The sequence below is a fragment of the Mauremys reevesii genome, linkage group 1 (assembly GCF_016161935.1).
Source record: "Mauremys reevesii isolate NIE-2019 linkage group 1, ASM1616193v1, whole genome shotgun sequence".
NCBI classification, from domain to species: Eukaryota; Metazoa; Chordata; order Testudines; family Geoemydidae; genus Mauremys; species Mauremys reevesii.
The window spans coordinates 249,529,762-249,545,058 of record NC_052623.1 but is presented as its reverse complement, the minus strand read 5'-3'; the positions used below and the strand labels follow the sequence as shown (position 1 = coordinate 249,545,058).

General features: G+C 46.8%; 1 protein-coding gene and 1 long non-coding RNA gene across 9 annotated transcripts in view; one reads left to right on the top strand and one right to left on the bottom strand.

The window, feature by feature from the left end:
- LOC120408988 overlaps positions 1 to 15,297 on the bottom strand; it is a 71,571-nt gene that overhangs the window by 30,324 nt on the left and 25,950 nt on the right. The gene's annotated exons all lie outside the window — the stretch shown is intronic.
- CACNA1C (calcium voltage-gated channel subunit alpha1 C) overlaps positions 1 to 15,297 on the top strand; it is a 638,168-nt gene that overhangs the window by 605,890 nt on the left and 16,981 nt on the right. For all 8 annotated transcript variants that reach the window (XM_039546114.1, XM_039546165.1, XM_039546156.1 and 5 more), the window contains 5 exons: positions 1,553 to 1,644; positions 3,107 to 3,272; positions 4,126 to 4,253; positions 6,355 to 6,451; positions 8,278 to 8,380. In XM_039546114.1, coding sequence (XP_039402048.1) covers positions 1,553 to 1,644; positions 3,107 to 3,272; positions 4,126 to 4,253; positions 6,355 to 6,451; positions 8,278 to 8,380 — 586 coding nt within the window. The remainder of the gene's footprint in view (positions 1 to 1,552; positions 1,645 to 3,106; positions 3,273 to 4,125; positions 4,254 to 6,354; positions 6,452 to 8,277; positions 8,381 to 15,297) is intronic.

Sequence of the window (15,297 nt, the reverse complement as noted above, 5' to 3'; positions counted from 1 at the left end):
GTCCCATTTATTTCCTCTCCTTACATGCAGGACTTTGCACTTACTAGTGCTGCATTTGTCTGCATTGCCTACAGCCCTGACTTGAATCTCTACAGGTCGCTCTGCAGTTTGTCTCTCTGTGTTTACTTCCTCCCTGGCTTCAGCGTTGTCAGCAGCTATGATTAAGTTGAATTTTACACCCAAAAAGCCCCAATCAAACAAAAACACACAAAGAAAGAGACTTGTTAATAGGTTTCCCTGTCTGTATAGCAGCCCAAACACATGCATACAAGGGAGTTCTGGCAGGCATCCAAAGAAGCCATTAAAACTTCCTAGCATGGCAGGACCTCATATTGTTTCAATGATGAAAGCTTCGCCTCTCAGATGGCAGTAACTCCACGGAGCAGCTGAGCTCCACAGATCAGAATTGAAGAACCTCTGCTTTAAAATATATTTCAAGGCTTCTGATAGGTTTTCTCTCTCAGTAACTGTCGCTCTGCATGCTTTGCCCTCTTCCTCCCCTCAACCTCCTTGTTTTCTGATTTCTCCTTTTCCTCATCCTGCCACATGCTCTTTACATGCTGTACTCTCTCTCTTTTCCCTGCCCTCCCTCTGGATAGCAGTTCTGCTCTCTTTTCTCCCTATTCACTGCCTGGGGCGCTCCTGGTTAGCCATTGCAGGATTCACTAGCACTGCAAGTATTACTCAGAAAAAGTCTGATCCTGAACTCATTGAAATCAATGGAAAGATTCCCATTGCCTTCATTTTTTATCAGGGTCAAGCACCAAGTCCTGTGTGTCCTTGTGCTCTCCTTAATCATACTTCTCATTGACTTCAATGGGAGTTTTGCCCCAAGTAAGGACTGCAGGATTCAGCCCATAGTTTTTTTTTATTCTTGCCTCTGTTCCAGTGTCCATGCAGCTGTGCTGGTTTGGGGCAAAATTGTTTTGAAGCAACCACACCCAGGACACCAGGCAGACATGGTTCCACCATTGCATTCTGGGGTTCCTGAAACACCTATCTCCTCGCACCAAGCACTGTCGCTATAGAGCTTTGGGGTAAATTCCAAATGTGAGGCACTACACTGTACTAGAGCACAGCTGTTGTGTGCAGATGCAAGGCATCTTACAGACACTGGGAGCTCAAGGCAGTCTAGACAGTGCTCTGTTGCAATGCTTTTTCTCCTAGTGCAGACCGAGCCTCTGGAAAGCCAGTGAAGGAAAGAAAAATTGCAGCCTCTCCTCTCATTATTTTTCTTTCCACTGAAAACATCCAGTCTGAGTGCACATTGAAATGAGATCCCCATGTCACATATTCATGGCACATGCAATAATGAATGGTTAGTTAAGTTAATGGTATATTAGAATGTGCCTCTTGTTTCTGTGGGGTGCTTTTTCAGTGATATAGCACAAACAGGAGGAGCAGTAGCAAATTTTGGAGACCATCAGGAAACATCTTGTAAGAAGGGGGAAGGCTTGAGTGCTTACAATCACTAAGATGCAAGGAACTACAGCTGACAAGAGTGTTTTGGGGGCTACAAGGCTAAGTTGACAAGACCTCTGCTTTTTGCTAGGTGTTTGGTAAAATTGCTCTGAATGATACCTCGCATATAAACCGCAACAACAACTTTCAGACGTTCCCTCAAGCAGTGCTGCTACTCTTCAGGTGGGTGTCTCGGAGCTTTGGACTGTGAGGGTGACTTTGTGCATCTGGACATGTCTTCTCCATTTTTACCATATCTTGATCATGAGATGACTAGAAATACAGTGTCCCAAATCCAGAACCTAGGATTTTCTATTTTAGGGAAGACCATTGGTCCACCTGGCCTGATATCCTACCGCCAGCAATGGCCAATACTTGATGTGTCAGAGTAAGGCAACACCCCCACCCCACAAATTCATATATCCAGTTGTTCAGTGGGCTACTTGTCGGGGAGGGGAATTATTTCCTTCCCCCTGAGGTGACCAGTTACACACTGAAGCATCAAATCTGATCACCCCAGCTGAACCACAGATGTTGATATTGATCACAAAACCATCCATTCTTTTAAACCAACCAAAGCATTTGGCTCTCTGACCTTCTGCAGCAGGAAGGGGAACCTTTAACACAGTGTTCAAGCGGTTCTCTTAAATGTACAGAACATAATTGCCTTCCTGGAACTCACCAGTGGCCCATGCAGTCTAGGATTCTGTCTCTGACAGTGGCACTGTTTCAGAGAAAAACCTAAAATTCCCACGATGGAAAATACTCTGCCACAGGGGGAAATTTCTTGACCCAGTTGTTGATCAGCTGATATCCTGAAATATGCTATTTCGATGTACACATCTTCCTTTTGTTTATTGTTGTGCCTATATTTATATGGTACTTCATCCACTAGAACCCCCAGATCTTTCTCCCACTAAGGGTTCAGCCAGTATACAGCATCCAAAGGCCTGACAAGACTCCCCCCAGAACCTCCACTACCTGTCCAGGTTATTTATTGCTGCTTTGGCAGTCTGTCCCTTTCCCTCACTCCCTTGTGGAGTATGTATTCAGAATGGGATGCCAGACACCAATCAGGACACTGTTCCTTGCTCAGTTTGACACATCATCCCTCCCCTAACTGGTGTTTGGAACCCAGCTCTGGCTATCTGTGTCAGGCAGGGCAGAGAGTGCTGAGGACTGGACCTACTGAAGGAAAGAGTTTGCAGGGGTATAGCACTCTTACATTGTCTGCAGGTTTACAGGGAGTGAGGACAGTGGAAATGGGCAGCTCAGGAGAGGACGGGGAAGAAAAGGATGAGGGAACGCAATTGGGAGAAGCAAAATGCTGATCTCCTTCCAGCCCTGTACACTCTCCTTCTAGCCCCACAAAAATCTCCTCATGCATCTGGTCAGAAAATGGCAGCCTCATATTCATGGTATACAAAAGCAGGTGCTTCAGTAATGGATAACATGACAATAGCAACAAAACTAGAAGGAGAGGAACATGCCAGTTCATGTTAAACCTGTCCCATCACCCATTGTATGTAGGCCATGACTTCAATGGGAGCAGGAGAGGGCTCTTCATGTGCTAACTGCTGCTTCCCTTTTGAAGTGGTCACTGTTGACTTCACTTCCCCATTCTCAAGTATCCCTTTATGCCCAGGTGTGCCACTGGTGAAGGCTGGCAGGAAATCATGCTTGCGTGTCTGCCAGACAATAAGTGCGATCCTGAGTCAGAACCAACCAACTCTACTGAAGGCGACCATTCCTGTGGGAGCAACTTTTCCATCTTTTATTTCATCAGCTTCTACATGCTCTGTGCCTTCTTGGTGAGTCAGCATTGGCAGCACAAATGGTACTGGCCTGTGACTGCCCACTAACCCCTTACTTCCCTGAGCACTGACACTGTGTGGCAGAAACGTGATCTCATACATGGAAAATCTGATACACGTTGTCCACCATGGCCTCACATGACAGTGATAATTGATCCCCACAGTTCATGCTCAGAAGCCTCTCTCTAGACCAAGCTCAACAGCCAGTCACAACATAAACAAGGACACCCCCCATCAGAAGAACAAATTAGTGGCCTGAGGTCTGAAGTGAGGCCGCCAGTGCCTCACTCCCACCTTCCCTCCTACCTTCCATCTGTTTTTTATCCACTGCTGCTATTACTGTGAAAACGGCATATCCCACTTGCATCTGCTCCGTCCTGGCAGTGCAGTTCTCCTGGTATTACGCAGTACTGCAGCACACACTGTGCAGCTGGCCATTAGAGCTCCAAACACCCTCCTAGAATGTCTACAGTATTTTTAAACCATTTGACTCAATGCCAATAAATGACTCCAACTCTGCCCCCAAGGGAAAAAAAAACCCAGGCCCTTCCCAGGAAAAAGCCTGTATAAATACGTAGGCCTTGCAGCATGCCCAAAAGCTCAGCAAACATGGGCTTCATCAGTCAGTTGTGGGGAGCAAGATTTGAGGGGCCCTTGCTGAGAATGTCTTGCCTCCAACACCTTCCCATTTAAATCAAGAGCCTCTGCTTATCTCACTTGACATGGTGTCACATATGAGAAGAGAGACAGTCAAACCACACAGGGCCAGGCTTCAGATGCAAACTGGAAGCCAAGTAAAGTCTGGTGTTCCATGCCTCCTCCTTTATATCACCTCTGTCTTTGTTTGCAGATTATCAATCTTTTTGTAGCTGTTATTATGGATAACTTTGACTACTTGACACGGGACTGGTCCATTCTGGGGCCACATCACCTTGATGAGTTTAAAAGGATCTGGGCAGAGTATGACCCTGAAGCCAAGTAAGTGACCAGGCCTGAACTTTAGAACATGCTAACTTCTGGTGCACAGTCTCTATTCTCTCAAAAGTCTGGCATCCCAGACCCAATGCAATGGGGTGGCATCTTCTCATGGCAGGAAGCAAATCCAGCTGTATGTAAATCTCTGTGAAAACTCTAAAAGGGAAGCAGAAGCTGAAACCTCCCCCATCTCTCCACATGTGAATCAGATGGAGAAGCAGCCTGTTCCAGGGATATGTGAACAGGAGAAAGTCTAGTAAATGGTCTGCTTTTTTCCCCAGCTGCATATAATTTTAAATTGTGCACAGCTTGGAAAAATATAGGCCATTTATCAGATTAATAAACAGGCCAGTGGGGGATATGCATTAAGAAGGAGGCTGGTTGAGTGGATTGGTACACTGGATCACATGCTGTAGTACTGAGTCCCAGCCTGTGACCTGGCCAGTCTGAGCCTTCTTGGGTAGCCATAGAAACAGGTCTTTTAGCCCTTATAGGAGCTGGACTCTGTTACTTTTATGCCTTCTGCTCTGCATCCCATATTTGGCTCACACCAAAGCTGCAGCATTCATTCTTTGTGTTTCCATGTGTCATCCACATGCCAGCCGCAGCCTGCATCACTGCATATATGCATTGCATGTGGAGGGCCAAATTCTCCCCTCTGTTCCACCCCTGCAACTCCACTAATGTTAATAAGTTTGCACAAGAGCAACTGACAGGAGAATTTGACCCACAGGCACCAATATGGCTAAGTCTGAAACACTCTTGGGCCTGATGCTCATTTACACTAGACCTCTTTAAGCCACTCTGACAGTGTAAAGGGATGTAACATGGGTGTAAATTACTTGGCTCTGACAAAGAGATCATGAGTTCAAGACTCATTGGATTCATAGCTAATTCTGGCTGTGCAGCGTTTGGGGCTGTGTCACATTGTTGGAAATGACATTTAAGCAGAGGTCCCTTTTGGCCATCCCTGGTGACTGTCCACAAAGCAATTTTCATTAAAGATAAGAGAGAACCTCAGTGCTGGACTAAACATTCCATTTGCTAATAAAACAGGCCCTCGTATCCAAGGCATGATGACATGGGGAGTTATTTCAGAATAGCCGTTCCTGAGGAACTATCCCTGGCTAACCCCATGTGTGGACGCTTTTATTCCTGAATTAGCTTAATCCACTTGGTTTAAGATAATTCTGAATAGGGCACTCATTTCCAGAGAGCATCCACACATGAAGTTAATCGGAAATAGTTAACCTATTTGAAATTCACATCCTTCTTTATTCCAGATTCTTATGTGTAAACAAGCCCCAGGACTGTTTGTAAATAGGGTTAGCCATATGTTGCTGGAGCCATATGACAAATATCACCTGTAAGGATCCACCTGTGAATGGTCTCTGTTTCTCAATCCTGTCTATATGTCCATGCCACTCCCTGCCTGCCTGAGATTCCAGCTCTGGTTGTGGCAACTCCTGTCCCTTCCCCGTTTGAGTTTTTCACTTTTGATGACCCATTTACAAAATTTGGAAAGCCAAATTGCAGCTTTCAAAATGGCTGCATGGAGGCATTAAGGGACTGGATTCTTTGCATTGCCCACTGGCCACAGAGACAGATAGGAGCATAAACAAGAATTGAAGGATGGTGGATCGGGGTTGTGACTGAGACAGAGCACCAGGAAAAGAGAAACCTGGTGCAGCTGCCTGGGTCACAAGGCCAGCCCTGTCGTCAATGCTATTTACTAAGGCCAATGTTTTCAAAGGTGACCACTGATTTTGGATGATTCAATATTTTGGGTGCCCACAGTATCAGGCTGGGCACCCGGAAACTGAGGCACTGAAATCCATGGCCAATTTTGCAAATATTGGCCTAAGTATATAATGATTGTTGTGTTTTCTTACACATTCAAACTAGTAGGAGCTAACTCATGGCTGTGCGAGGCTGGAGAGATACACTTAGTATGAGAGGCGCCTTATAAAGCCACCTGCTATGTCACGTTAACACACAGTGGTTCTGGCAATCTCATATATGTTTCTAACAGCATCTGCTCTCGGGCCCTCTCCAGATGGATTCGGCAGGCCCTTATATCACTGATATTGTATTTCTTCCCCAGGGGACGGATCAAACACCTGGACGTCGTGACGCTGCTCCGGCGGATTCAGCCTCCGCTGGGCTTTGGGAAGCTCTGTCCTCATCGAGTAGCTTGCAAAGTAAGACAGTGCAGTTGGGGGGAGGTTGGAGGAGGGAAGAACATCTCAGAGGAAGCACAGATGTAACAAATTACAGCTTCATTTACTGATAATCTAGAGCGTAGGTTCTGGGGAATTATCTGGTAAACACTGCTTGCTGCTTTATTAGCATCTAGTCAGGCCATTTGTTAGCCTATATTATGGATTCCTTGCTAGAGTTTGCAGACTCCCTGGCACAGGAATTATCAGGTATACATAGTGGTAGATGCTATAGACATATTAGCTGGGGAAACAGAGTCATGTAGACTATAAATACCCATCTGAGGAGGTCTGCTGCCCCCTAATGGGGAAGACAGGAATAGTATGTGTTTACTCCTAACCTGTAATTCTGTCCCCTGGCCTATTTCAGATGGGAGTAACCTTCCCCAGGGCTCTTCTGTTGAGAGACGGCAGGCAGTTTCTAGTTGCACTCAGTGCCCTGGTGGGAATCCATTAGCCATATCAAGCCACTATGTGACTAATAAGGCTCTTGGATAACTGTAGCCCTCAAATATCAATGATGTATGCATGCAGTAGAGAGAGATAAATAGATAAGATAGATATGGTCTCTGAAAGGTAGACAGAAATAACAGGAGAGGGGAAATAGCTTTTAGATTTTTCTTTGTACCTAATGCACCTGGGATGAGTTATCATTCCTTAAATAATTTCTGCAGACTAAACAGCAGTATTATCCACATATTGAAATAAGAGAAGGGGGGGAAGGGAGGAGAGTCTGTGTGTGAAAATTTTCTCCTCAGCTCCTTAGTTAAAAGCTTCCAGTCATCAGAAAGGATTTTCCCTTGTGAAGGATCTGTTTCTAGCCTTTGTGTTTCCTTTCTCCTCTATGGACAGATTTGTCCTTCTCCAGAGACTTATAAAGTTTACATGTTCCTCTTATAGCTGGTTATTATCAGTCTTAGAATATAACAAGGCTTTGGGAAGAAATACATTACTGTTTGTGGCTGCAACCTGACCACTTCAGCCTGTTATTTTGCCAGATCTTGCATGCTAAGCAGGGTCTGGTTGAATCAGTGAAACCCAGGAACTGCAGAAAGTGGAGCTGGGGAGTCAGCAGCTGGCATTTTTCCCTCCCAAATCAGCACTGAACCATGCCCAGTGTGGAGGTGTTGGGGGCAAAGTGTTAGTGAAAGTGCCATCTTTAGGATAAAATGTAAAATCAAGGCTCTTATGTCATTATAGATCACCTGGCACAAGGGGAAGGATGTTAATTCCAGTTTATCATCCACATTCTGATTTAGACAGCTATAGTCTGCCTCACTAAAATTCTCCATGTAGTTGCAGTAGGATATGGTATTAACTCCATGTCCTAAAAGGTGGTGGAGTTTCTGTGATCTGTTAAACAGCGCTGCACCAGAGGTAGCTACATTTCAGTGGTGGGCAAAGTGATTCCTTACAGATTGCAAAGCACTTCACAATCATTCGGAATTAAAGATGCCATGTAAATGTAAAATGTTACTTCTACTGTAATAAATACCAGTTTGTGTAGATGCATTGTGGGTACATGCCCACTTGCTACTGGGGAAAGTGGAGAGATAAATTATGTTCCAGCCTAGAAAGGGTTATCCACATTGAGGTACTGTAGTATCTGCCTCTGGGCAAACACATTCTACTGTTATGATGGTATGAAGCATCCTTTCCTATCTGTGTAACCAAGCACATGGACTGCATCTGCATTGGTGGGAGGGGTGATAAGTCTGGAGAGTGGTGTGAGGGCATGAGAAAAAACGTTTTGTTGAGTAGTGTGTGCTGACTGCATGATTGTTCTGTTTCTTTTCCCTACCCCATAGCGCCTAGTCTCTATGAATATGCCACTGAACAGTGATGGGACTGTCATGTTTAATGCCACCCTCTTTGCATTGGTCAGAACAGCACTGAGGATCAAAACTGAAGGTAACCCACTCAGGCTGCGCCTCCTAATCTCAAAGAATGTGTATGACGCATGTGGTTTTATTTCATGCATGTGACTGCATGTGATGACTGGGAGCGTAGATGGATGACACCTATGCTGAAATTTACTGGGTCTGAAAATGACATATGGAGATCACATGCATAAAACGATTCCAGCTATTCACTCTGAGTGTGTGGCACGGGAAGCAAATAAATGTGTAGAAAGGAATAACACCCAGGAGGGACAGTACAATGTTTCTAGCTAAGTGTCACCCAGGCAACTGGTACCTTTGTAGTATCATTCCTGATTATTAGTCATTTTCCTAAAATTCCCTCTTAGATGATCTTGCAACTAAAGCTGCAGCTCTAGTGAATGCTCAGATAACGGTCAGGAAAAGAGGGGAAAAGGTGGCATATGTGCCAAAGCTGTAAATCTGCACCTTCAGAGGGCAGCAAATAGGCTCTGGGGTAGCAGCCTGAAATCACTGACCACTCTAGGATGGAGAAAAGATGCTACCAAGGAACAATCACTGGCCAGTCCAAAGGGCTAGACCCTCAGCCCCCGCTCTGTCACCTTTGCACTGCAGGGCAGAAGGTGAGCTGCCATAAAGGACAGCTGAGGAGATTCCTTATGTAGGGGAACCCAACCATGGCATGGAGCTGGTCTGGCCATATAAACACCACCCAGTACTGGCCTCCCTAGCTGTCGGAGATGTCCCTTGACAATCCTCCTGAGAGATTTCGATGGAACTTTCCTGGCAGTATCTGCAATCCCCTGCCAAAGGTTTCTAGGGATGGCAGCCTTATTTCTTCCTCTGCCGTAGGACGCTTTCCCACACCAGTCAGCGATAACTTAGGCTGGCACCACTGCAGTACATAGGCTAGCAGCATACGGGCCCAAGCGGCTTCAGGATGCCAGCAACAGCTGTGCTCTCTGTGCCCTTGTTACCCTCAGGAGGGAGATATCAGCTAAAATCACTGTTGCCTGTGGACAGTGGTGCCAGTGTTCAGTGCCATTGCCCTATACTTATAGTTTCATGCAGCCGAGCAATTCCCTCTTCACTTCTGTCACGCGGGTAGGCCACTCTCCGCGTGACTGGTGCTATGAGTGGCGCGGTGCACAAGCACTCCAAAGCAGAAGTGGCAGTAAGCAGGGCTTGTTTAAATCTTTAGGGGAGCCAGGGAAGGCAGTTCTGGATCATAATTTTCACTTTCCATTGTGACTATACTGACAACGGTAACTCTGTGTTTTATTGCCTCTTCTAATACGGCACTGCACAACACCACAAAGAAGTTGGTGCCTACTCAGCTGAGCCTGCCTGTGCCACACACAAGGACGGTTGCTGTCCCGCCACCGACATCTCAACCACCTATGACTACGCATACGGCGCCACACCAATTGGCACCGGCCGACCCTATGGCACCTCTGCCACACCCAGCGCTATATATTCCGGCTTCTTCTACCTTGGCACCACAATTTATTCATTCCAGCAATTTGCTAACCTCGCCAATTCCACGTTCTCCATTACTTGGTACTGATCTCTCACCGGGACCGTCGGCACAGCTCCGACAGCTATCCGCTATTCCCTCTCATTTTTCTAGTGATGAGGATAACGAAGTGGAGAGAGTTTTTTCACCATACCATTCCTCCCCCTTTCTCACTCCTACTAGCATGGGACCAAGGAGACCAAGGTCCTCATAATCCAGGGACTTACCACCCTGGTATGGACACCCGTGGATGGGAACACCCATGGCCTTCCCTTAACAATGGCATTATTGGAACCCATGGGGGCCCTACAGCAGGCACCACAGTAGCCGGTACAGCCCACGTAGAGGCGACATTAGATCTCCTCCTGTACCCGTCCACAGTTCTGTGACGGATGGACAGGAGCAACCTGCAACGGTGCATGCAGATGAGGAGGCACCTGAACCTTCCCCAAATAATAATAATTCATCCAACTCACCAGAAGAGGCTATTATGGCCCTATCCCCAACAACAGCGGATGATTTTACTCATTGTCAGGACCTCTTCAAAAGAGTGGCCAGTGAGCTCAAGATCACTCTGGCGGAGGTGTCAGAGACTCAGCATGAGCTGACCAACATATTACAACCTTCAACCTCCTCCAAGATCACCCTACCTATTAATGGAGCCATTATGGATCCTGCCAAGAAGATCTGGCGAACCCCAACCACCATACCCCCTACCTGCAAAAGGGCAGACTGGAAATACTATGTCTGCTCCAGGGGCTCAGAATTCCTTTCCACACACCCAGCACCAAATTCACCAGTAGTAGAATAAGCCAACCAAAAGAACAAACAACAGCGTTTCCAGTCCACTCCCTCTGACAAGGACAAAAAAAGAATGGACCTACTCAGCCACAAAGTTTATGCATCATCCACGCTACAATTTAGAGTAGCAAATTACGTGGCCCTACTGGCCAAATATGATCACAGAAATTACAGGAAACTCATGGACTTAATGATGTCCCAGAGGACAAGAGACAACAATTTAAAGCAATAATCTCTGAAGTGCAGATTATTTCCCGCACGGCATTGCAAACTGCCCTTGATGCTGCGGACACAGCTGCCAGGTCCACTGTGATGGCCGTAATGATGTGTCAGGTTTCATGGGTTACCTCTTCTTTCCCACGCGAGATTCAAAACACCATGGAGGATCTTCTCTTCGATGGTGAGAAGTTATTTGCAGCAAAAACCAATGAGGTGCTACACACCATGAAGGATTCCAGAGCGATGCTTAGATCCCTAGACATCCATACACCAGAAACTAGAAGAAGACAATACAGATATCAGCCTTACCAAACACACACGATACCCGGCCAACACACAACAACGGAGGCCATACGACCACCAGGAGCAACACTGCCAGAGACCCAGGCATCAACGACGACGCCCGACAACATCAGCACCATTGCAACCCCCTCCATCTAATAAGCAGATCTGAAGTCTTGGTCAAGGGTATAGAAGATCTCCCACCCACTCCAGCCCTTATACTTCTCGGCCAATCTTTTGGTCACCGTTTACTCCCATTCTCCCACAACTGGGGAGCCATTGCTATGGACAGATGGGCCCTAGAGGTCATCCAATTGGGCTATTCCGTCCCCTTCCTGTTCATACCCTCTCACACCCCCACCACTCAGTACCTCTTCAGAGACCCCTCTCCAAGAAGAGGTGCAACATCTTCTACAAACAGGAGCAGTGGAGATGGTGCCCGATCAGCACAGGGGAAAGGGTTTTTATTCCCACTACTTTTTGACAGAAAAGAAAAGTTGGAGATGGCAACCCATCCTTGACCTCAGGTGACTCAACAAGTTCGTCAGAAAGCAAAAATTCAGAATAGTTTCCTTCACAGCCATAATTCCAGCACTGGAGCAGGGAGATTGGTTTTCAGCCCTCGACCTGCAGGATGCTTATTTTTATGTAACTGTACACCCCATTCACAGGCATTTTCTCAGATTTGTTATGGGCTCAAATCACTATCAATACAGGGTTCTACCCTTTGGCCTTTCAGCAGCACCCCACGTCTTTTCCATGATTCTTGTGGTGGCAACAGTGCACCTACAGAAAAATGCAAGTGGAGAGGGCTAGAGTCATACTAATAGCCCCAGACAGGCATGGTACTCATTTTTAACAAGGATATCAGTTTGCCCGCTGATTCCACTTCCCCCCCATTCCAAACCTATTATCACAACCCAGGGGCCAACTACACCACCCCAGCGTAATGATGCTGCACCTCAAAGCATGGCTTATCAATGGTTCTCTAATGAGGAACTAGATTGCTCTGAACAGGTACAAACCGTACTGTTACATAGCAGAACACAATGCACACGTACCACCTATCTCCATAAGTGGACTAGGTTCATTCCCTGGTGCTCCCCCAAGCACACCACTCCCGCTTCCGCCCCTCTTTTACTAGACTAATACTAGACTATCTTTTAGAACTTAAACTATCTGGGCTCTCCTTTAGCTCCATAAAGGTACATCAAGCAGCAATTATGGCGTTTCACAATAAGACCGGAGACACTTCTATCTTCGCCCCTCCTCCCATCACAAAGTGGTTCCTCAAGGGCCTCCAGACCCTATACCCACACATTAGACCACGCACTCAACCCTGGGACCTACACTTGGTCCTCACATGCTTGATGCACCATCCATTTCAGCCACTTGCAACATGCTCTCTCCTATACATCTATCCATTAAAATTGCATTTTTAGTTGCCATTACATCTGCCAGATGTGTAGGAAAACTTGGAGCGCTTATGGCTGACCCACTGTACACTATATTTTTTAAAGACAAAGTCACACTCCAAACACATCCTAAATTTCTCCCGAAGGTGCATTCCTCCTTCCACCTCAATGAACCTATCCATCTACCAACCTTCTTTCCTAAACCACATGTGAACACTTTCAAATCAGCAGTGCACACACTCGATGTGTGCAGAGCATAGTCCTTTTATTTGGATAGGACTAAGCCCTTTAGGGCTTCCCCTAAACTTTTCATTTCCATCGCAGAATGATTCAGAGGCAAATCCATCTCTACCCAGAGAATATCCAGTTGGATAGCAGACTGCATCCACCTATGCTACCAACTAAAGAAGATGAATCTTCCAACTTCTGTTAGAGCACACTCCACCAGATCTGTGTCAATGTCTGTGGCATATGTAACATTCCCCTCACAGATATTTGCAAAGCTGCCACCTGGGCTTCACAGCATACCTTTGCTAAACATTATGCTCTTTCTCTGAGACCCCTGACCAACATTTGAATGGGCTGAGCTGTGCTGTCTACAGCTTTCTCACCAGATCTGAAGTCCCTACCTCCTTAAGAGATGCTGCTTTTCAGTCTCCTGGAGTGGAGCACCACAGGGACATCTCTCGAAGAAGAGGAGGTTACTCACCTCTGCATTAACTGACGTTCTTTGAGATGAGTGTCCCTGTGGGTGCTCCACTACCCACCCTCCTCCCCTCTACTTCAGAGTTTGGAGCGGTCTCCCTTGTAGAGAAGGAACTGAGGAGCCTGGGCCACGCGTGCGTTATTGAGGCACATTTGGCGCATGAGGGAGACACCGCATGTGCACGGCCCATGCGAGTACTACTGTAAAAATCTCCAAGTGAAGGCGCAGGGGCGCACCAACACCTGGAGTGGAGCACCCACAGAAACACTCATCTTGAAGAACATCAGTTACTCCACAGGTGAGTAACCTCCTCTTACTTGTTATTGTACAGTGTGACACAACTCAGAGGTCCAGTGACAAGCATGGTGTAATAATTATCAATGTACCACAAGCAACACAAAATGAATAGGTGCATTGACAGTGTTATATTCATAGATGTACCCCAACCTCACATAACTCCTAGCAGGCCCCAAAACTTCAGGGCCAGGCAGTGCACAGACCACCACAGCACACTACTGCGGCTTGCTGTAAAAGTGCTCTTTCAAAGCCTCCCTGAGCTGGATAGCTCCACGCTGAGCTTTTCTAATAGCCCTTATGTCTGGCTGTTCAAACTCAGCAGAGAGCCAATCCACCTCTGCCACCCACCCTAGCGGCAGCTTTTTGCCCTTTGCCTCACAGACATTATATGGACCCAGCGGGCGGCTATAATCATTTTTTTTCACTGAGCTCCTGTCTTGTCAGTAAACTACGCCAGTCTCCCTTCACTCTACCAAAAGCACATTCAACTGTCATTCTGTACCTGCTGAGCCGGTAGTTGAATCTTTCCTTCGTGCTGTTGAGGTGGCCGGTATATGGCTTTGGGAGCAAGGCATAGGCTAGGTCCTCCAGGACCACTCTTACCATCTTATCATCCCCAGTGGTAATCCTCTGTTCAGGAAAGAAAGTCCCTGCTTGCAGCTCTCTGAACAGTCCTGTGTTTACTTAAAGATGTGAGCATCATGCACCTAACCTGACCAGCCAACGCTGATATCAGTGAAGTGTCCCCAGTGAGCCACCAACACTTGCATAACCATAGAAAAGTTGCCCTTTCCATTGACGCACTCTGTGGCAAGGTGTGATGGGGCCAAAATAGAGATATTTGTGCCATTTATTGCTTCATCACAATTTGGGTATCACATTGCTGCAGATCCATCCACTGTGGCCTGCACATTGCTGAGAGTCAAAGTTCTGCATAGCAGGAGATGATTGATGGCCCTGCACAGTTGTACGACAGTTGCCCCACAGTGGATTTTCCAGTGCCAAAATTGTTTCCCACTGACGTTTCCACAGTGCAAGCACCACTCACTTCTCTGCTGTCCATGCAGTTCTCATTCTGGCACCCCTGCACTGCAGGTTTGGGGCAAGCTCAGCATGCAGATCCAGGAATGTGGCCTTGAGCATCTGAAAGTTCTGCAGCTGCTGCTCATAGTCCTACTATTGCGTTACGATGCGATCCCATCAGTCGATGCTCGTTTCTCGGGCCCAGAAGTGGCACTCCACTGTCTGCAGATGCTTCGTGAATGCCACCAACAACCTTCCATTGGAGCAGTCTGTCTTCCATGAAATCATCATGTTTCCCGCTGATTTGGGTCTTCTTACGCCCTACAATTACCAGAGGATTGTGCGTCCTGTGCGTGCAACGCTTATGACAATAGCGTAAAGCTGTGCAGGCTCCGTGCTTCTGTCAGAGATGGTGGAGAACGAGGATGGCAGTGTGGGTTCGTGGAATTTTTTTAAAAGTGTGAAAAATATGGGCTATAGATGACAATATGGGATGGAGACAGTTGAAAACTGGAAAGTTGACCTCTTGCTCCCAGTCACCCCTGGGCAACTCGTTTTGGTGCCACCATGCATTGCCAAAACTTCCCAAAAGACAGTGGGTGCTGGATAGTGGCAAGTTGCACACTGGGATACCTATCCATGGTGCACCACTCTGTGCATCGATACAAGCACTGCTGGTGAGTATGCAC